Below are 22,208 nucleotides of genomic sequence, written 5' to 3'. Positions count from 1 at the left end.
GGAGCTAGGAGTATCAAGAGCTCAAGGTCGTTCTTAGCTACATAACCAGTTTAGAGCCATCCTGCGCGACATGAGATGAGACCCTGTTTCTAAACTGTCAAATACTACCCCAAAGATAAACAGGATTTGATTTTATTTTGCTCTACTTTTTAAAAAAGATGATAGTTTTATTCTTTGAGAATTTTATACAAAGTACTTTGATCATATTCACCTCTCCTTTCTTTCCCTAATTTCTCCTAGAGCCACCCTGTCATTTCTTAAAATAACCTATGAAGCCTAGATTGTGCTGTTCGTAATTGGTGGATGTGGGGCTGTCCACTAGAATATAGTGGCCTACCAGAGCTACACCCTTTCAGAAAACGGATTTTCCCTCCCAAGAAGCCATCACCTATCAATAGCTCCTCATCTAAGAGTGGGGCTTCTGAGCCCTTCCCCCATACCAAAAGTTCTAATAGACACCCTTTTAGACTTTTTCATTGGTATAGTATTTTATTTAGACTAGAAATTCTGTATTTCACAGTTCTTGCTTAAATTGTATCGTAAGAATTTTCTAGTTACCAACTCTTCTAAACATAAGTTTGCAGTGACCTTGTAGTGTACTGTTGAGTGGGTACCTCACAATACCCATCCCTTCTTAGTATTAGCAACAGATAGGAGTAAGGTTCACTGAAAGTGTTCTAACTCAGGTGGCTTATAAGTAATTCTGTGATTCTGGGAACACATGGAAACCAGACCATAAAGCCTACAACGAATGTTATCATGAAATGGAAAAATTGCAGAGTTGAATGAAGACACAACCTGTGCGTCATGGTTTCGGTGGGGAGTGTCTCCCCTAGACTCACATGTTGAAAGCTTGATTGGTGGTTAGTGCTGTTTGGAGAGATTGTAGCAATAGTGGGGCCCAGTAGAAGTAGGCCACTTAAATTTGTATCTTGTCCTGGTCTCTTCCTCTTGTCTTTGCTTGCTGGTCCCCATGAGACTGGCATCTTTGCTCCACTGCATGTTCCCCACCATGATCAACATACTCAGCTTTATCTGAGGTCCACACTAGCAAAGGCAGCCAACTGCAGACTGAAACTGTGAGCCAGAATAAACCCTTCCTTTCAGGTTGTTTTGCTTTGCCCACTAGGCTGAAGGACACTGTAAGAAAAAGGTAAACCTGAGGTTATGTTCCCACAGAGTAAAGGCTAAACAAACCCTTTTTCCTCACCACTCCTCACTGGCTGAGGACCTCTCTGGGCCCTGCCTGGTTTTTGTTTGTTTGTTTTGTTTTGTTTTGTTTCAACAAGAATAGTTTCTGACATTTGCCATCTCACCCACCAAAATGAAGTGGTACCTCACCACCCTCATTCTACAGGCTTCTCCATGCCTCCTCCTCTCCTGCTCCCAAGCTGAGGAGGGTGCACCACCAACTGCCAAATTAACTTCTGGTTTTGGCCGCGTTTGACATGGGATTGACTCCCGTGCTTCTCCACATTTCACCAGTTTTCAGATGTCAGCCCAATTTCTTCCTGTTGTGCTCTCTACCTCACCAGTACCCCCTCAGCTCTCGGCGTGTGGGGTGTGCCCTCTTGCACACCCTCATTGTTCGTGTATGCTTGACACAAGCTCCCAGCTTGGAACACTGTCCCACGAGTCTGTTTCCAGGCTGGGCCTAATAGCAGAGCCATCTCTTGTTTTCAGATGCTCCTCCTTTGACATGCCCACAAAGGTGGGTACTTGCGCTCTGTGTCTTGTTTTAGGACTGGTGGTTGCTCTCCTCTTTGCTAGGCACGTAGCAGATAGACTTCCAGCAGACACTGCAGCCTAAGACGGCCTTAGCCGTGGTGCACATTTCCCTGTCCTGGGGCAGCAATAGGGAATGTAACCAACAGTGTTGTCTACACCCTAGTTCTACACACCAGGAAGTCTTTCCTCCAGAAACTACAGCAAGAGTATAGAAATAGGAAAGGCCGTGTTTGATCTTCTCTGAGAAAGGCTTTCCAGTTTCTCAAATATATCTGGGCTCACTCTAAGGCGAGGCCTGCGTCTGCTGGAGTTGAGAAGCCTGTGGTCATTAAATAGCAACAGACATTAGACAGCAAAGGTGAAATGGTTTGTTTCTTTTCCTTCTGTACCAGCCTTCTCTTTGGCTTTAGAAGTAGAATTAGCTTTGATATTAACATCATGGCTATAATTTTCCTGGAAATTATAGTTCTGATATCTGTTCATAATTCTCAGTAGCTAGCTGATACAACTTCTCTGTCTGCTTCATTCATGGTCACGTTAGGTGGGGGACTATAACAGTAGTTCACGCCTACTGAGCATATGTGCTATGCCGTGTACTGCACTGGTCACTACTCAAGTCTTTCCATTCATGATACTCCCTTTAAGTAGGTAATGTTATTATTCCCATTTTACAGGTGAGAAAACTGAGAACAATGGAATCCATTAGCTACCTTAAGGTCAAACAGCCAGTAGAGAAAAGAGCAGAGCAGGGCCAGCCTTTAGCTCCATTTGGCCTCCAAGTCCATGGTTTTACCAAACTGTGCTTCTATACATTTAATTTTTAGGGTTTTTTTTCCAACCTGTTTCTATTGGTGTTTGTTTTATTTAGGTTTGGTTTTGTAGTGCTAGATATTAAACCCAGGGACTCATATACTAGCCAGGGGCTTTCCCCTTGAGCTATCTCCCCAGCCCTATAGTAGTTAATAACATGTACAACACAGGGTCTTGTTATAAACCAAAATACTGAAGCTTGTCATCACACGTACTGTGTTAAGGTTCTCCATTTCACTAATCTCAATATTTTTCTTATTAAATTAATGATATAGCTCCTAAGAAGTGAAATCATACACTTGGGTTGGATTTTTTTAAAAATATGACCATAGAAGCTGGGCAGTGGTGGTGCACAGGGCAGAGGCAGGCAGATCTCTCTGATTTTGAGGCCAGCCTGGCATACAAAGTGAGTCCAGATAGCTAGTGCTATACAAAGAAGCCTTATCTCAAAAAAAAAACAAAAAGAGCCGGGGGTTGGGGGGGTGCACACCTTTAATCCCAGCACTCAGGAGGCAGAGGCAGGTGGATCCCTGTGAGTTCGAGGCCAGCCTGGTCTACAAAGCGAGTCCATGACAGCCAAGTCTATACAGAGAAACCCTGTCTCGAAAAACCAAAAAACAAGCAAGCAAACAAAAACAAAAAGAAATAATAAATAAATAAACAAATATGACCATAGAATACATTTCTCAGCAACAAACTTGGTTGCCTTTTAAGTTTCTCTTAGTAAATACATTTTTCTCTGTCTGACTCCCACTCCCTCCTGGGCTTGCTGCTCTGTGTTGTGGTAGCACATGGGGAAGCAGCTGCCTTCACCCCTGAGAAGCCAAGCTCTAGCTGCACACAACCTTAGTCACGTGGTTCTGCCTGTCCTGTCCTGCCCGACCTCCTTAGTTCTCTTTGTCTTTAAGGTTGCTACTCACTGGGGAGACTTGAGGTGGAGGGAGATTATGGTTCTCTCTTGAGTTAATTCACCTGAGGTTGTTAAGAGTTGTTTAGAAACTACTCAGAGGATCATTCTGAACTGTATGTGGGAGGTGGAATCTAGCCCAATACCTCTTTTTAATTTTTCACCAATGAAATATCTGAGGTAATAGTTTCTTACCAAGATTGACTTATACTGAAGAGTCGTCCACTGGTTTTCCTTTAATCCCTGATCATCCCTTTATTTATTTGATTGGTTGCGGTTTGTTTTTGGGGGGGGGCACGTGTATCCTGCCATACATGTGGAGGTCACAGGGCAGCTGTGGGTCCAGAGATTGAGCTCAAGTGTTCAGGCTTGGCAGCAAGTGCTTTATCCTCAGAGCCGTTTCCCTGGACTCTTGTCTCAAATACGTTTCTCATATACATAGCTCAATTTCAAAATGTTTCAGCATACTCATTTTCAGTAAGATGTCCACTGTTGGAACGTCATCCTCTGGTTGTTCTAACAGTAAGTTTTATCTATCCACAGGAGAATCTTAAAAAGTGAGCCTCCATATCCCCAGGAGATAAGTGCTGCAGCTAAAGACCTGCTTCAGCGTCTGTTGATGAAAGATCCCAAGAAGAGATTGGGATGTGGTCCAAGGGATGCAGAGGAAATCAAAGAACATCTCTTCTTTCAGGTGAAATTTGAGGGATGAGTATACTTAATCCCTCTTGGGTCACTTTCCCATTTCACCTACCATAATCCCCTAATTCTAATGACAGATAATGTTTAGGAAGGACCAGATTTCTACTTGTGTAGACCTAAGTGGCCTTTCCCTCCCTGAAGCACTGGGAGTGAGGAAGGTGGCTATAGCATTCCATTTTCTCCATAGTGATGCCCAACCTCTGACATTGATGCTGTCAGCGACAGAGTTCATGCTTGAAAATGGAACAGTTGAGCTGCCAAAAAACTGTCCCTTGAAATCTCAAGTTTTTTCAGGTTTCCATTGTGTTAGGCCATAGCCGTGGCCATTGAGGCTTGTGTGTGGCCTGCAGTTTGGACACAGCTGCTCTTGTGCAAGTTCATGAAATGTTGCAGTGGGGTCCACCTTTTGGTTACTGATTCCACCGCCTCTTTGTTTCCAACAAAACCTTAGACTATTCCAAGCCTGCTTGCTTCTCGGTCAGTGCCCATGACATAAGTTGCCACTTGCTTTCTTTGCTCTGTAATAGTAAAAGCCCAGCGACATTATTCCACAGAGCGCCAGCACATCTGCTAATTTCATTTTCCCAGTTTGTTCCGAGTAAAGGCTGAGTTTCTTAGTAATTTCATTCTAAGTGGTAAAACCTGGGGTGGCGTGGCTCTGGTTTCTAAAGTCCTAAATATATATAGCACTTAAATAAGTGCACATATTGCCACCCATGACCTTAGTGTTTAGTGGTCTGGAGCAGTCCTCCATGCTACGTGTTTTTATCCTGGAAGATGTTATGTCATTATCAACAGAAGAGAATATAGCAGGCAAAGAAAAAAATTATTTCCAGTAAGCTTTCGTGGTATTATTTACTGCTTTTTAAATATAAAAAAGCAAGGCTGGGGTACACCTCAGTGGTACACCACTTGCTTCATGTTCACGGAGCCATAGATTTTGTCCTCTGCGTGGGGACTAGGAGGGGGTTCCCTTATTGGAAATGAGATCTCTTCAGGTCTCTGTGTGAACAAGAGTATGTTTATTTTAATCTCTACAACTGTCTTTTAAAATATTGCTGTAAAGTTCAGTAGCACTGGGGCAGACACATTTAGAATAAAATTGTATTGTACATTGGCTGAGAAATAGTACTTTTTGAACAAATATTATATTTTGTTCATATTTTGGTTTAAAAATTAACAAGTAAGTAAAACTCAAACAGAATGCTCCCATTGTCTTTTTCTTCATTTTTCTCTAATGTTCCCAGTACTTATGAATATTATAGTATATCTTTAATATAGGGGGTGTTTATCTTTTTGATAGCTTGGAATCTTAATTTTAATTTATGGAGTTGCTTTCATTTTTAAATGATGGGGTAGAGCAGAAATCTACTTACAAAGTTCTAAGTGATCCTTTCTCTATAATGGTGAAGCAGTGGGAAGGATTGTAATAGCATTCAACTGTTTGCATAGTGAACATTCTTCTGGTAACGTGTTTCTTTAAATTACCTCTTTACTCTAGAAGTTTGTAGTTTTTAAAGGTTCTTTTTTAAACTTTTTAGTGTGTGTGCGCGTGCGCACGTGCGTGTGCGTGCACATGCTCTAATAGAGGTGAAAAGAACTCACGGGAGTCAGTTATTTTCTTAAACCATGTCAAGGCCTGAGGATCAAACACAGATTGTCATGTTTGGTGACCACCTTTACTGAACCGAGCCATTTCACCTGGCCTAGAATTTTTCTTTTCTTTTTGGTTTTTCGAAACAGGATTTTCTTATGTAGCTCCAGGTGTCCTGGAGCTCACTCTGTAGACCAAGCTGGCCTTGAACTCACAGAGATCCGCCTGCCTCTGCCTCCCCAAGTGCTGGGATTACAAGTAAGTAAAGCACAAAGCATATGCCTGTAATAGAAGTCTTTAAAGCTAACTGACTAAAGTGAGTACTAGCCAGAAAATGGGCTGTATTCTACTGATACACCAGGGATAAATACTTACTTCTGATTTCTGGGCCTCACTCAGTTCCTTTCTAGGTCAAGTAAAAAATATAAATTTTTTCTAACACTCACCATAACTGAAAAGCTTAAAGACGCCATTTAATTGTTTTTACTTCCTTTATAAGAGAAATAATTATTTTCATTCAAAAACAATTTCATCAAGTTTAAGTTTTCACATTTTCCCATCACTGAGTCAATATCCATCTTTAAATGAGAATCCCCACCATTCCTACCGATGAACCTTCTTAATAGTATAATCTTATATTGAAGGCATAATAATAAATCTTTAAAAATTCAATTCAGTGAATACTAAGGATATTTTCATTGACAGAAGGAGCATAAAGAAACAACAGGATTAAATCTGAATGATACAAACATGTCAGTTACTCAGGCAGAGGAGGAGGCAGAGGCACTAGTTAAATATTCAACGAGACTGAACGAGAACAGAGCTGCTGGGACAGGGTTATTTAGCCATCAAGTATACAAACACTTGACTCTTGGCACTTTTACTTTGTAATCTGCCCGGGTGACCCAAAGGAAAACCAGTGTAAGGGGAGAACTCAGTGAACCCTTAGAATGTAGGGGATGGTATCACATTCACAGAATATGTTTAAGCCTTTTATAGAAGGGTTTGTGTTGGGGGAGGTGTTTCATTGGTTTTAGTTTTGTTTTTTTGTTTGTTTGTTTGATTTTTTTTTTCACTTTTTGTTTTGTTTGATTGTTTTGGGTTTTGGTTTGGTTTGGTATGGTTTGGTTTGGTTTTTTGAGACAGAGTTTCTGTGTGCAACCCTGGCTCTTATGGACTTCCTTTTTTTTGTTTGTTTGTTTTTCGAGACAGGGTTTCTCTGTGTAGCTTTGGCCATCCTGGACTCACTTTGTAGACCAGGCTGGCCTCGAACTCACAGCGATCCGCCTGCCTCTGCCTCCTGAGTGCTGGGATTAAAGGCATGCGCCACCACGCCCAGCTGGACTTCCTTTGTAAACCAGATTGGCCTTGAATTCACAGAGAAGTATTTTATGGTTTGTGGGCGTCATTGGTTGGTTGGTTTTCATTTTGACATAATTCTTTTCTGCCAGGTTCAGTACAAAAGTAATTCTGTTATCGTTCAAGGTGAACCAGAGTGTCTTGGTGCCCTCTAGAGGACACTGAGATTCCTGCAGCGGGAAAGCAGCAGGCCCCTTCCACATGCTACAGACTGAAACCGAGATCCTTCTCGGAAAAATAATATTTTTAATCCTTAGTTTGAAGTATGCACTCTTATTTTTAACCTCACCTACTAGTAACTGAAGTTTTATCCAGGTATGGTGCTACACACCTTCAGTTGCAGCACTAGGAAGGCAGAGGCAGGCAGACCTCTGAGTTCAAAGCCAACCTAGTCTACATAGAGCAGTGGTTTTGAACCTGTGGGTCACTTGACCCCCAAATCTTTCACAGGGGTTGCCCAAAACTATCCGAATACACTGATATTTGCATTACACTTCATAATAGTATCAAAATTACAGTTATGAGGTAGCAATGAAAATAACTGTACAGTTGGGGTGACCACACATGGACAACTGTTTGTTAAAGAGCCATGGCATCAGGAAGGTTGAGAACCACTAACATAGAGCGTTCTAGGCCTGCCAGAGCTACAGACCGAGACTGCCTTAAAAACCTTCATCATGTTTGTACTTCATGGTGTGTTTTTGATTGGCTTTTTAAATTTTCTGCTCTTGCCTTAGAAAATAAATTGGGATGACTTAGCTGCCAAAAAAGTGCCTGCGCCCTTCAAGCCAGTGATCCGGGATGAGCTTGATGTGAGCAACTTCGCTGAAGAGTTCACAGAGATGGACCCCACCTACTCTCCGGCCGCCCTGCCCCAGAGCTCTGAGCGGCTGTTTCAGGTAAAGTCCCAGTGCACCAGGCATGCTTTAGAAGAAAGGCAGTTTTCCCGAGAGAAGCGGCTTGTCAGCAGCTTAAGATCAGTGTTCTATAATCTCTTTCAGATGAAATGCAGAGATGTGCTGAAGTACAAAGCCGAAGTTTACAGTGTGTTAAATAGCAGATTTATTACACTTTTAATGTGTTTGTTTTGTTTTGGTTTGTTGGTTTGTTGTTGTTTGTTTTGTTTTTGACACAGGAGGAGTTGGAGTCTCAGGATTTTGGTTTTGGTTTTGTTTTAGTGATCCTACTATGTAGCCCTGGATGGAACTCACTATATAGTCCAAGCTAGTCTTGAACTTAGAGAAATCTACCTACTTCTGCTTCCCCATTGCTGTGATCAAAGGTGTGCACCAAAGCACCCAGCCTGTATTTGTTTTTCATATTTGAAAATTTATTTTTGTTGAGGCTCATACAGAAATCATTAAGATATCTTATTTTTTATTCTGTTCTTATAAACTGTTCCATTTCATCTGGACCTTTATCTTCAGTAAATAATAAATTATACATGCTCTCTAGCTTGTTAAGGTCTTGGAACGAGGGGGCATAGAATGCTTTCCTCGCCTACAGGAAGCTCTGGGTTTAGTCTTTAGCACTGCATAACCCTGGGTGATAGTGGCACACACGTGTAATCCCAGTGCTCCAGAGGATCAAAGGGCCAGGGTCATCCTCAGCTACTCAGGGAATTGAAGGCCAGCAGGGCAAGGTGAGGAATGCTAAGGGAGGGCAATAGTTAGTGTGCGGGAGCAGAAGTGAGCGGAGTACAGTGATAGGTGTGATGGTTAGTGTTGTCGGCTAACAGATCTGGAATCAGCTGAGGACTGTGAATGAGGGATTGCTGGGATCTGATTGGCATATGAGCATGCCCATTGCAAGAGAGTCTTAGTTGGATAAACTGAAGTAGGAAGACACTGAATGTGAGTGGCCCTGGTCTGAATGAAAAGGAGGAAAGATACTGAACACAAGCATTCACTGTCCTCCACTTCTTGACTCTGGATGCAGCGTGGCCAGCTGTCACCAGCTCTTGTCTCTGACTCCCCGGCAGTGAGGAAGTGAACATGGAACTGTGAGCTAAGATAATAAGCACTTTTCCCCAAGTTGTTTTTGCCAAAGTGTTGTTTAAAGATTATTTTTAGTAGTGTATGTGTGTGTGAGTGTGTGTGTGTGTGTGTGTGTGTGTGTGTGCGCGCGTGCGCATGCGCGTGCTCACACACCTTGGTGCAAGTGCCCACAGAGGGCATAGGAAAGTGTTGGATTCCCTGGAGCTGAACTTATAAGTTATAAGCTGCCTGGAGTGGGTGCTGGCAACGTCACTCCCTCTAAGAGCATTCATTCATTCATTCATTTATATATATTTGTCATAGTATTTTATCACAGCAATACGTGCATATGTGTGTCAAAATGTTAGAATAAAACACATTGTTTTGTATCTTAACTTTTAAAAATCAAAAATATAGAATTTTTTCTTAAGAAAGGCTGTTTTTCAGATACAAAATACTCAGTCATAGCTGCACTGACCATGTGGAGTGTGCCTCTTGCTTCTCCTGTGTTACTGGAGTACGTGGCCAACCTTGTGTAGGTGTTTGTTGGTAGATTAGTCCATGTCCTAGCTTACACAGAATAACCATGTGTCCTTTATCACTCTAGCTTACCATAGCATTCTTCCACTGGGCTTATTATTTTCTAAAATTCTATTTTAAATTTATTTATTCTTAAAGCATAGAATGAAAATCCAATAATTGCTAAATTAGAGATGAGCTTTTATGAAACTTGTTATTTTTCTAGTTTGCAACAGTACTTGGGCCACATTATTTGATGTGTTGACTGTATCTTTTTTGATGTCAGTTGAGTTTATAAAGCAGTATTACCAGCAATGCAAAAAGATTACAGGTTTGCCTCAGATTTGGGGGTAGAATAGGAAGGAAGCCTTTCTGCCTTTGTTTTTGAATTGGTCTAGTTCTGCCAGAAGATGGCATTATCTCCTTCTGAAAAGCATTTGCTGTTGAATTAATGCCGTATTTTGAATGCAAATAAAATGATCTTCATCTGACTGTTCTTTTCATGAAAAGAAATCACCTCAGTCTAGACTGTGCCTAGCTGTGAAACTGCAAGTCTTTGTTCTTTACCATTCCTTCTCTTTTTAGGGCTATTCCTTCGTTGCTCCTTCTATCCTCTTCAAGCGTAACGCAGCTGTCATAGATCCTCTTCAGTTCCATATGGGAGTTGAGCGCCCTGGAGTAGCACATGTTGCCAGGAGTGCAATGATGAAGGTATATAGGTGTGGTGGCCTCGGTGACGTGTCCGTGGTTTATGTGAATGTTTAAATACCAACTGGTGTCCTTAAGTCTAGGAAATGTACTAGATTATCATTCAACTAAAGGGCAGTCTTAGAAAACGAATAAATAAATGGAAATAGCAGTGTTTTCCCTAAAGGATTTTTAACATCAGTGTGTATGAATTCCTTTTTACCATGATAGAAGACAGTAAATCTTGAACAAATGTATAGATGAAAATATAAATATACTAAATTTTTAATGATTAAACTTTGCATTCCAATTTGTTAATAGCTTCCTGTTAATCTACAGCTTTACGTAGCCTTTTTGTATTGCTATCAACCTTTTATTAAATTAAGTGATGTTCATCTTTTATCAGGACTCACCATTCTACCAACACTATGACCTAGATCTGAAGGACAAACCTTTGGGAGAAGGAAGTTTTTCAATTTGTCGAAAGTGTGTACACAAAAAAACTAACCAAGCATTTGCTGTCAAAATAATCAGCAAAAGGTATAGTCATTCTTGGCAGTCTTTATCGGCTGTTTATACTACTTGGGGAGCTCTGTTAATTGTGGAGAAGGAAATCAAATGTATGTGGCGTTTCACACTCCAGGCTGAGCCATTTACCTTCTTAGCATACCCTGGTACTTCTAGCACTAGTATTTCCTTGTGAAGTAATCAGTTCTGGACAAGCGATAATCTGTTGTGCTTTATGTGAGAACTGCCTTGTGCTAATGACATATTTAATTAGATTTGCTTGATGACGTCTATTGCTTGACTATTTGAAATCAAAATTGTTTAGCAAGCCTCCTGATAGCTTTGAGAACAGAGCCAGCTAATCGTTCCGGTAACAGGTTATGACCATTACCAAGTTGTCAGGCAAGAAGAACATCCATTTCTTTGTATAACTAGCTCTCTTCTGACTCATAGTGAATAATTTTCTAAAAAAAATTTTTTTTTTACTTTCCTGGTGGGTTGTATGATTCATTACTTTTGTGGAAATCTCATTTTGATATTTGATGCAGGTATTCTGAATGCACTGTAAATAAAAACAATTAGGCATGGGGCAGTGACATAAAAATATGCCCTGCTGGAAGAAACGTGTATATTTTGACTATTTGATTTTTTCAGGATGGAAGCCAATACTCAGAAAGAAATAACAGCTCTGAAACTCTGTGAAGGACACCCCAACATCGTGAAGCTACATGAAGTTTTCCATGATCAGGTATTTCATGCGCTCCCTCGATCATGCACATGGACTAGTTTACATGCAAGGTTCAACTTCTCACCGCTTTTATTGGTGCTGCTGAGAACAAGGGACATGTACCCTCCAGCCTCTAGGAAGTGGAGGGAAACTAGCACATGCTCTCTTACCCCTGGATCAGTTCATCCTTTCACGTCAGCGTGCCTCCATCCATTGCTACCATGTTGACATGGGTAGATGCCAGAGGGACAAGAACCCAGCATGCCACTGTCCCTGACTGCAGCGTGTTTATTGTGAGTTCAGCTGCCACCACCATCACTTCAGCGCTGCATAGGCAGCGCTTGGTGATTTTAAGCCGTCAACACTCTTCTCACTTCTAGCGTCACACAGACCTTTAAACCCAACTGCTGCAAGCTAAAGGACAAACAGGAAGCAAAAAGACAAAGATGCTCCCTTTCATCTTGTTCCAGATGGTACCATCTGCTCGGCCTGCAGGACAGGTCCTTCTGTCCTCTCCGAGGGTAGTTTCACCTGGACATGGGAGGAGCATCGCTGTGGCTGTTCCACAGCACCTCTCGGCTCCTTCTGGTGCCGCCTCCCAAGCCTGAAATCGCTCTATTTCAGTATTCTTTTCTCTGACACTGGCAGGTGTCACAGCCTTCTCAGGACAGCATTAAGGCACAAATGCCAAAACTAGTCCTGAACATGTTTTGCGCTAATTTTTAAAACAAAGGGCTTGAGATTCTTAAAGGTCATGAGACTTGTGGCAGGATCACAAGTCAGTGAACATCTGTTTGGGAGAGCCTGTTCCAGGCACTCGTCCTTGTGCTGCTGTGACATTCGTGACTAGATGAGCTGGAACTCAGTTCTGAATGCCACAGCTAGGAGTGACTCATCCTGGTGACATCAGATGGCAGCAAGGACACACCGTAAATATGTGGTCCAGGTACCGCATCAGAAGCGTACATATATCATCTTGGTCCTTGCCTTAACACTGTATAATCCCAAAACAAAAACTCACAGAAGCTCAGTAACAGTTTCGGTTTGTTAACGGTAAGGCTAGTATCTGAGCCCCAGCACCCCAGCCTCAGAAACCAACAAGCTTTTAATTACTTTGTTATCTTAGAGGAGGCAGGTTCACAGCCTAGTTTTTATGTCAGGTAACAAACATCTAAAATTGGTATCATCTTCTCCTTCCTCTGGTTCTCATGACAAGGGATGCTTTGACGTAAGGACCCTTGAGAATACTCCCCTTGCTCCTCGACTGCCTTCCACCTCATTGGCCTACTCAAATTCTCATGGGAGCAGTGAGGCCCCTGTCCATTGAGGTGCACACTAAAAGACAATGAAAACTCACCTGTCAATCAAGAAATTGATGGATGGCCTCAGACACAGCCAGCTGTAGTTTGGTGTCTGTGACCTTCACTGTATCCCAGCCCAAGCATTAGATCTTGGAACTTCTGACTAAAGTCGTATCTCAAGAACTCCATCCCTAGTTTTTAAATTTATGCTCCAAGTTGATTATTGGCAATTTTTAAGTTCAAGGGTCACTAGAACAGAAATTTTCATATGATACAGTGCTATATGTAGCAGCATAAATATAAAAATTCTGCTGTGCACCTGTTGAAATATGTATTTAGTTTTTCTCATGATAGCAGATCCTCAGATCTATACAGTCTTATTTTCAGCTAGTGGTGATATTGATTAAGAGTGGCTCTTCAGTCTTTGGCTGTACAGTAGTGCCACTCACTGTGTGTGCTCTGGTCTCTTTTACATCCTCTGTATGGTCCTAATTGCTACTATAACAAATTACCACAAACTTAATATGTTCACTATTGAAACAATGAATGGAGATAACAAGTCTGCAATCAGTCTCTGATTTACAGTCAAGGAATAGACAGAGCTGGCTTCTTCTGGAGGTGCCAAGGGTCAGCTTGGGTATTTGACTCTTAGCTTCTGGAAGCCACTCATTTTCCTTGGCTTGTTGCTCTTCCATAGAAGTGCTCTAATCTCTTGATCCCATAGTCTAATCTCATACCTCAGATGCTGCTGAATAATTCAGCATCTCATCTCCAGATCCTTACTCCTGGCGACTGGAGAGAAGGCTCAGTGGTTAACAGCACAAGCTGCTCTTCCAGAGGCCCTGGGTTCACTTCCCAGCAGCCATGTGGCAACTCACAACCATTGATAATTGTAGTCCCATGGGACCCAGTACCCTCTTCTGGTATGCAGACATATATGCAGTGAAAACACTATATACATAGACACACACACACACACACACACACACACACATATATATATATATATATATAAAATCTTAATCATGGACTAAGTGGGGTGGCACAAAATCACAGCACTGAGGAGGCCGACAGATGGGTCTCTACATAGTGAGACCCCTCCCACTAAAAAAAAAAACAAAAAAAAAACACAAAATTAACGACAATGAAAGAACCTTAACTATGATTAAAGTCCCTTTTGCCATGGAGGTTAGAACATGGCATCTGGAGACATCATTCAAGGTGCCACCCACAGCTTTTCTTATCACCAAATTTTATTATTAAAGGTCCTAGAGTCTATAAAAGTAAAACCACATCCTGAAGGTAGTTCTTTGACAGCTCCCAGACTGTTCTCTTCATAGAGATAATGCAAAACACAAAATATAGAATCAAAATAATGACCTCAGAGTCAAAAGCAATTGTTCTAAAAGAAACATTCACAATGAGTTACAGATACTCACAGTTAATACCCGTGGAAAGTCTGTAATTAATCATTGAGCCCTAAATTTATCAAACACTACTTTCTTTCAAGGGAAACTTTCCATTAGCCAAGTGGCAGCAGTTGCACATGACGCTGGTTAGTAATCATTTACCATAGATCATTGTCAATTCAGTTCAGTATAAATATGAAAGTATAAAACTCGACAGACTAGAGCAGAGTTCAAAAGCAAGGAAAAGAAAAAATTGTGAAGATTTTGATGAAATACTTGAAATTTTTTTCATTGCCAAAACAATTCTGAAAAGGCCACATTATCTCGTAATCTGTGCTCGAAATACAGGGGTTGTTATAGGTTGTTTAAGCAAGGGATTATTTAGATTGCCTGATCAATAAAATACAGGCAACTTTTCGGTAAGGCCCTGCATTGTTCTTTTCTCTTTCCACCTTTCTAGCTGCATACGTTCCTTGTGATGGAGCTTCTGAATGGGGGGGAGCTGTTTGAGCGCATCAAGAAAAAGAAGCACTTCAGCGAGACCGAAGCGAGCTACATCATGCGGAAGCTTGTCTCAGCTGTGAGCCACATGCATGACGTTGGGGTGGTGCACAGAGATCTGAAACCTGAGGTGGGACAGTGTGACCTCCTACAGTTCCACCTGCTCTCACTGTTAGCTAGCCTCAAGTAGCTGCCAGGCTTTAGGAGCGTTGCTTTTTCTCTAGTGCCAGTAAGGAAATACTGGACGATCTTTCTTAGGGTTGCTTCTTTCTTTTCTCTTTTCTATGCCAGTCTAAAATAAATTTGTCCCTTTTTTTCTCTCTTGCCGGCTGATCATCTTGAGGTTATATTTGTAAGTGTGAGAGCCTTTTATGGAAAAAATACTTCATGAAACAGTTGTACACTAAAAATAGTGATGGAAAATTTTGTAGCAAAAAATAACTGCTATATGTATTCCATCTAGGGAAGTTTGTTCATTTGATGATGTATTTTGAAACCTTTAATTTATACATTTTTAATCAAATTGATAGCCCCTAAACAGTAATATATATAATTCTGTTCTACATAGTTACATATGAGGCACTGTCTTGCTTTAATAAGCTGTCCTCTCTATGTGTGCTTCTGTATGCTCATGCACTGTGGTATTTATAGAACTGGAGAGCAGTGCAGAGCAACAGCCTTTTAAATTTCTTTCAGAAGGTTAATGAAGAAGGTTTTAGCTCAGAATGATCTCATTTTAGTATCAAAAATGTACAAATTCCTCCCTTTTTAAGAACAAGTAATAATGAAACATAAAAAAACAAAAAGCAATGACTTAAAGAAAAAACAATTAATCATCCTTTACCATATGAGAAATTATATATATTTCTGGTCTAAAATAAGACATTATTTTTAGTTCCTATGTGATTATAATATATTTTCAGGTATAGATATTTTATCTATGAGTTTGATGTTCCTTTTTTATTAAACCAAAAGGAATATTTTTGAAAAATCAATTTTTAATCTTATGCTTAAATTATTAAAAAGATGTTTAAAAGCCAGGCAGTGGTGGCACACACCTTCAATCATAACACTTGGGAGGCAGAGGATCTCTGATTTCAAGGCCAGCCTGGTCTACAAAGAGAGTTCCAAAACAGCCAGGGCTACACAGAGAAACCCTGTCTCAAAACAACAACAACAAAAAAGAGGTTTTAAAAATGGAAATATGCCGGGCGTAGTGGCACACGCCTTTAATCCCAGCACTGGGGAGGCAGAGGCAGATGGATCTCTGTGAGTTCGAGGCCAGCCTGGTCTACAAAGTGAGTCCAGGACAGCCAGGGCTACACAGAGAGACCCTGTCTTAGAAAACAAACAAACAAATAAATAAATAAATAGGTAAATAAATAAATAAAATGGAAATATATGCATTCAAATACCCAGTCATCCTTCTGTATCTGTGGAGGATTGGTCCTTGCACCCTTGCAGATGTCAAGGATACCAAGTCTCTTACATAAAATTGTATATTATTTTCACATAACCTACATGACCCTCTTGTATACTTTAAATCCTCTCTCTAGATTACTTATGATATATAATTTGATATAAATGATATATAGTTATTATACTATATATTTTAGGGAATATTCACACAAAAAGAGGTCTTTGCATTTTTCTATACAGTGTTTGGGGGATTTAAGGTTTTGTTTGTTTGGTTTTGGTTTGGGGGGTTGTCTTTTTTTTTTTTTTTTTTTAAGTTTCCAGTCCATAGTTGGGTGAACCCATAGTTGTGGTCTGCAGGGATACAGAAGGCTGGCTAGAAGCGGTTTATTACTTTAAAAGGTTAAATTTCTGTGAGTACTTTCTATTACTGTTACTCCCATCACTAGTAATTAATCAGGCTGGACATGTGCCTTGTGAACTTGCAACTGTGGTAGCTCCCCCTCTGCCTTCTTTGCCACAGTTCTCACTCTCCTACGTAACACCCACTGAAAACATGGCGCGCGGTGCCTCGGAGATTAGCTGTCTATTTTTAAATGTGAAAGCACACCACTTAAATGTTTGCTTGACAGACAAGGAACAAGCATGTAGTTTTTAATGGAAAAGATCTGCTCTATGACTGTATAGAACTCATTTTCACATGTTTTATTCTTTGATAACTGGCCATCTGTCATCTCATGAGTCTCAGATGAGGCACATGTCCTTGGCAGCAGAATTTAAATTTGTCTTCTTGCTTTCCTGATAAGAAGATGCTTCTGTAGCTTGAAGTGGAGTAGAATTGTTGGATTATACAACGTGTTCTACCACCATTTTATTCTTAAACTGAGTTTTAGGAAAGTAAAAATGTGCCTTTGAACTAACATTTCCCTAACCATACCTCTCACTTTGACTTTTAGATGGCAGAGTATATTATTTCCAAACTAAAGTTTAATCTTTTTCCTGTGCAGCAGTTTAGTTCTGACTATTTTTGGTAGATGGTTAGATGACATTCTTTTTCTGTATAGACATAACTTTTTAAGTTCTAGGTGAGAATCAGACAAATTTAGAAGCTGGCTGACATTCTTAGCAGGCTGCGTTGTAGTCTTCATATCGATCCTCTTAAAATATTAAGACAAGTTTTATATGCATTAGTATTTTCAGTCAGAAATTGAAATGGGGATCGGAGTGGACCGACCATTACTTCCGACTGTTTCTGACCATGTGCACCCATGTAGAACTGTGCTGACACTTCCCTTTCTACCTTGGGACTAGAGGTAGGGAGTGAGCAATGTGTATGAGCCTTACATGTTTTATATTAAGAGGAGTGCATTAAAGTCATCAGTTTAAAGTGAATGCCTGCTCCCTCACTTCCTCCAAAAAAAAAAAAAAAAACAAGACTAAGGAATTCTTCATTAGACTTAGAATAAACTTGTCATTTCCAGAACCTTGGCAGGCCCTGTGGAAATGAGCTGAGTGTGCTTCTCATAAGGTGTGTAGCTCGCTGCCTGGCACTCCAGAGAACCTTAGGTATAACTGCTGAAGAATAGATACCTCCCAAGAAAACACCCATGGGCTATGACTTCAGTTGTCAAAATTGTAAGAAAACTGTTCACTTTCTTCTTTCTTTGCTTTTCCTCCACTTCACCATCTTTTTTTTTCCTTGCACTAACTTAAGTTTTTTTCTCTTTTAGAATTTTACAAATGAGTACCTGTATTTACATAGTTCCCCCCCCCCTCCACCTACCATGTACTCCTCTCTCCTTTTCTGACGGCTTGAGATGGAATAATCTATCAGGGGTTCATCTTTGCAGAAGACTGGTTTTCCCTTTCTGAGCAGCCATTCATTGCCTGTGCCTCTTCATCTAGGGCTAGCTAGGGCTTCCTAAGATTTCTCTCATCTACACTGGAATATCACCTGGTGGGATCATGGCTGCTGGGCTTGTTTAGGCAACCAAATTGTTACAGCTTCGTGAGTACAGCTCCCTTGTCGTGTATAGGAGACATTGTCTCACAGCAAACATCCTGGTCTTCTGGCTCTTCATGATCTTCGCACTCATTTTCTGTGAGGCTCCCTGAGCCTTGGGTGTAGGAGGAGTTGTATTATAGAACTATCAGCTGAAGGCGAGCACCCCACGGTTCAGTGTTCTCTTTAATTGAGCAACTTTTATTTCTGTGATGGTCTCTGACTGCTTTGAAAACAAAACAAACAAACAAACAAAAAAACTTCTTAGCTGGGCATGGTGGCGCCCACCTTTTATCCCAACATTCAGGAGGCAGAGACAGACAGGTTTGTGTGAGTTTAAGACCAGCCTGGCCTACATATTGAGTTGCAAGCCAGCCCAGGTTGCATCGTAGTGAAATGCTGTCTCAACAGAGAGTGGGAGGGGGGTGACTTCTTTTATAAGAAGTGAGAGCTGCACGTATCTGAGGATATAAGGATTTGAGTGCGACTAGAATTACGTTGGTTTAGGAGTGTGTCATTCATATTCTCCTTCAGGGCCCTTGACAAGCCATCGACTAGATTTATAGTGTCAGCCATGAATTCCCTCCAACCGAGTTGGCCTTGAGTCCAGTTAGTTAGCCATTGGTTATCCCCACGTTATAAATGCCACTCCTGCACTCTAGGGTCTGTCTGCCGTGCTGGCCATTAACAGGCTCACAGGCGTCACAGATGCATAGAGCTGCTGATTACTTTTCTCCCTTGGCAGTTTGAATAGTATGAGAACATTTCCTTAGGAGGAGGAGGCTTCCATGTCGGTTTCAGGCCTCCAAGTCCTGTGTCTGAAGTGTAGTATCTTCTTTAGCAATAGTCTTAAGACACCAAGCGCAATGGCAGCAGCCTATGTTTTGGAAGTCTATTGGATTCCTGTGATCAGCAACTGGAAGGGAGGTTTCCCATGCTTGGCACTGGGTTTTTTGTTAATCTATGGATTTTAGGGGAGATAATTATTATAACAAGTGGTGTGACTTTATTTAAATTATTTATATATACACACATATATACTTGTATATGGGTTTTTGCTTTGTTTGGGGTTTGGTTTTTTGTTTTGTTTTTGGAAACAGAGTTTTTCTGAGCAATCCTGGCTGTCCTGGACTCACTCTGTAAGACAGGTTGGCCTCAAACTTAGAAATCTGCCTGCCTCTGCCTCCTGATTGCTGGGATTAAAGGCATGCACCACCACTGCCTGGCAAAATCTCAAGTCTGGTTTTTGTATGTATATATATATATATATTTTTTTTTTATGTACATTCATTGGTGTTTTTTCCTGCATATATATCTTTGTGAGGGTGTCAGATCCCCTGGAACTGGAATTACACACAGTCATGAAGTGACATATGGGTGCTTGGAATTGGACCCAGGTCCTCTGAAAGAGCAACCATGCTCTCAACTGCTGAGCCACCCCCCAGCCCCTGTATATATAGCTTTTAGTGTTCTCTATTCTCCCCTCCCTCTCCCTCTGTGTCACTCTCTTCTTTCCCTCCTCAGATTAACTCCTCTGGCTGTTTTTCTTATTTTCTCCTTTATGACACCTGTGTCCTCCTGTCCTCTTCTCTAGAACTACTCTACCCCACTCTGTGGTCCCGTTCACTCCCTACTTTCTGCAGTTACTCCAGTTTGTGTGCTGAGACCTGAAATCTGGAGCTGGCACCCTCACATGAGGAGAATATGGGACTTTTGTCTTTCTGGATATGTAGTGCCTCACTCAGTGTAGTTTCCAGTTCTGTCCATTTACCTCAAATCTTTATGATTTCATGTTTCTTTACAGCTGAATGGAATTTTTTTAGTGTACATATACCACATTTTCATTGCCCGTTTATCAGTTAAAGAATATTCAGGCTGCTTCCATTTTCTGTTTATTGTGACTAGGATGGCAGTGGTCACGACCAAGCAAGTATCTCTGGAGTAGGATATAAAGGCCTTTTATTTCCTCTTTTAAATAAAAACTTCAGTTGTGAATGTGGCCCAAACCAAAACAGAGATTACCTTCACACATGGCTAGGTTTTGTGTGAGTGTATTTGTTGTTGCTGTCTATTTTGGTTGGGGGTTTTTCTTTCTTTTTTTAAAAAAATAATTTTTCTATAATATATTCTGATTATAGTTTCCCCTCCCCCAGGTCCTCCCCACCTACCCTCCCACCTAAATCCACACCCTTTCTCATTAGAAAACAGACATCTAAAAAATAAGATAAAGTAAAAACAAACAAATCAAACTAGGACAAAACCAATAAACAAGAAAAAGAGCCAGAGGAAAAAACACATGAAACACATAAAGGCACAGAAAAACAGATGTTTGCGAACAATTTTAACTTGATTTATATATTCTTGAGTATAGCCAGCCTTTCTTTCTTTCTTTCTTTCTTTCTTTCTTTCTTTCTTTCTTTCTTTCTTTCTTTCTAAGATTTATTTACTGATCATTATGTGCCACGGACCATCTCAGTCAGGTATAGGTCCTTGGGAATGGGAATTCTCGATGCATTGGTGGACAAAGATAGGCGAAGTGACAGAGTCAAACACAAGGGAGTTTGAGCTGAGTGTCACTTCGCCTATCTTTGTCCACCTATGCTTTGAGAACTCCTGTTCCCAAGGACCTGTACCCAACTGAGATGGTCCATAGCAATTATGTATACAATGTTCTGCCTGCATGTATGCCTACATTCCAGAAGAGGGCAGCAGATCTCGTTATAGATGGTTATGAGCCACCATGTGGTTGCTGGGAATTGAACTCAGGATCTCTGGAAGAGCAGAAGGTGCTCAGAGCCATCTCTCCAACCCCAAGTATGACCTTTCTTGTTGAAAACATTGTACTATCAAAAGACAGGCCTGAAGATTTTTCTTCTTTTATCAATAAAACATGAAATGTTCTTTATTTCAACTAGATTAGAAAGAAGGTAAATGATTTTTCAGAACTTGAATCATTTAATAAGAGCATAACACTGGCCAGGTGCGGTGGCTCCTGCCTATAATCCCAGCACAAGGGGAGGCAGAGGCAGGCAGATTGCTGTAAATTCAAGGCCAGCCTGGTCTACAAAGTGAGTCCAGGACAGCCAAGGCTACACAGAGAGACCCTGTCACAAAAAACAAAACAAAACAAAACAAAACAAAAAAACAAAAAAGCAAAAAGAGAGGGCATGGGGAGGGAGCTTAACACTGTCTAATGGGAAAATAATCAGATTCACCTGCTGTGTCACGTTGTTTGATACACTGATCTAAACTATCCGCATCAATACAGTTAGCTCTAAGCATGGAAGGAATACAGAAGTAAGCAGTGTGGCTTAGCAGTAGGCCCTGAGTGAAGAAATGATTGAAAATAGTACTTTCTGAATATTGGAAGCAAATCTCTGAACATCGGAGTATTGCCTATTTTAGCAAAATTACTTCTAAATATACTACAGATCACTGTTTCCATTGATAGAGCATACTTATTTTGAGAGAGAGAGAGAGAGAGAGTGTGTTGGGATGGCAGTCACCTGTGAGCATGCAAGCAGAAGCCAGAGAGGATACCTGGTGTCCTGCTCTCTCATCCTCCACTTTATTCCCTTAGTACAGGGTCTCTTCCCCTTCCCACAGTGCTGAGAGTATAGCTGCACACATGGCAATACTCAGCTTTTTAATGTAGGTGCTAAGGATTTGAACTCAAGTCCTTATGCTTGCACAGCAAGCGTTACCCACTGAGCCATCTCTCTAGCCCCTCGTCATTTTATTCAGCAATCCCTTCAGAGCTCTTGTAGGCTTGATTCCACAATAAAGTGAATATTTTTTTAAATTTTTTCATTAATTTATTCTTGTTACATCTCAATGGTTATCCCATCCCTTGTATCCTCCCATTCTTCCCTCCCTCCCATTTCCCCCTTATTCCTCTCCCCTATGACTGTTCCTGAGGGGGATTACCTCCTCCTGTATATACTCATAGGGTATCAAGTCTCTTCTTGGTAGCCTGCTATCCTTCCTCTGAGTGCCACCAGGTCTCCCCCTCCAGGGGACATGGTCAAATATGAGGCACCAGAGTTCGTGTGAAAGTCATACC

At 41.0% G+C, this 22,208-nt stretch overlaps 1 protein-coding gene across 4 annotated transcripts in view; it reads left to right on the top strand.

Moving 5' to 3' along the window:
• The window catches only part of Rps6ka5 (ribosomal protein S6 kinase A5), a 168,498-nt gene that overhangs the window by 134,914 nt on the left and 11,376 nt on the right, over positions 1 to 22,208 (top strand). For 3 of the 4 annotated variants that reach the window (XM_051150516.1, XM_051150525.1, XM_051150528.1), the window contains 6 exons: positions 3,989 to 4,139; positions 7,838 to 7,999; positions 10,181 to 10,306; positions 10,689 to 10,822; positions 11,444 to 11,537; positions 14,687 to 14,857. In XM_051150516.1, the coding sequence (XP_051006473.1) occupies positions 3,989 to 4,139; positions 7,838 to 7,999; positions 10,181 to 10,306; positions 10,689 to 10,822; positions 11,444 to 11,537; positions 14,687 to 14,857 (838 nt within the window). The remainder of the gene's footprint in view (positions 1 to 3,988; positions 4,140 to 7,837; positions 8,000 to 10,180; positions 10,307 to 10,688; positions 10,823 to 11,443; positions 11,538 to 14,686; positions 14,858 to 22,208) is intronic. The other variant, XM_051150521.1, reaches the window with a different exon arrangement.

Source organism: Acomys russatus, chromosome 1 (assembly GCF_903995435.1).
Source record: "Acomys russatus chromosome 1, mAcoRus1.1, whole genome shotgun sequence".
In the NCBI taxonomy this organism is placed as follows: Eukaryota; Metazoa; Chordata; class Mammalia; order Rodentia; family Muridae; genus Acomys; species Acomys russatus.
This window is presented reverse-complemented; position numbering and strand designations above follow the sequence as displayed.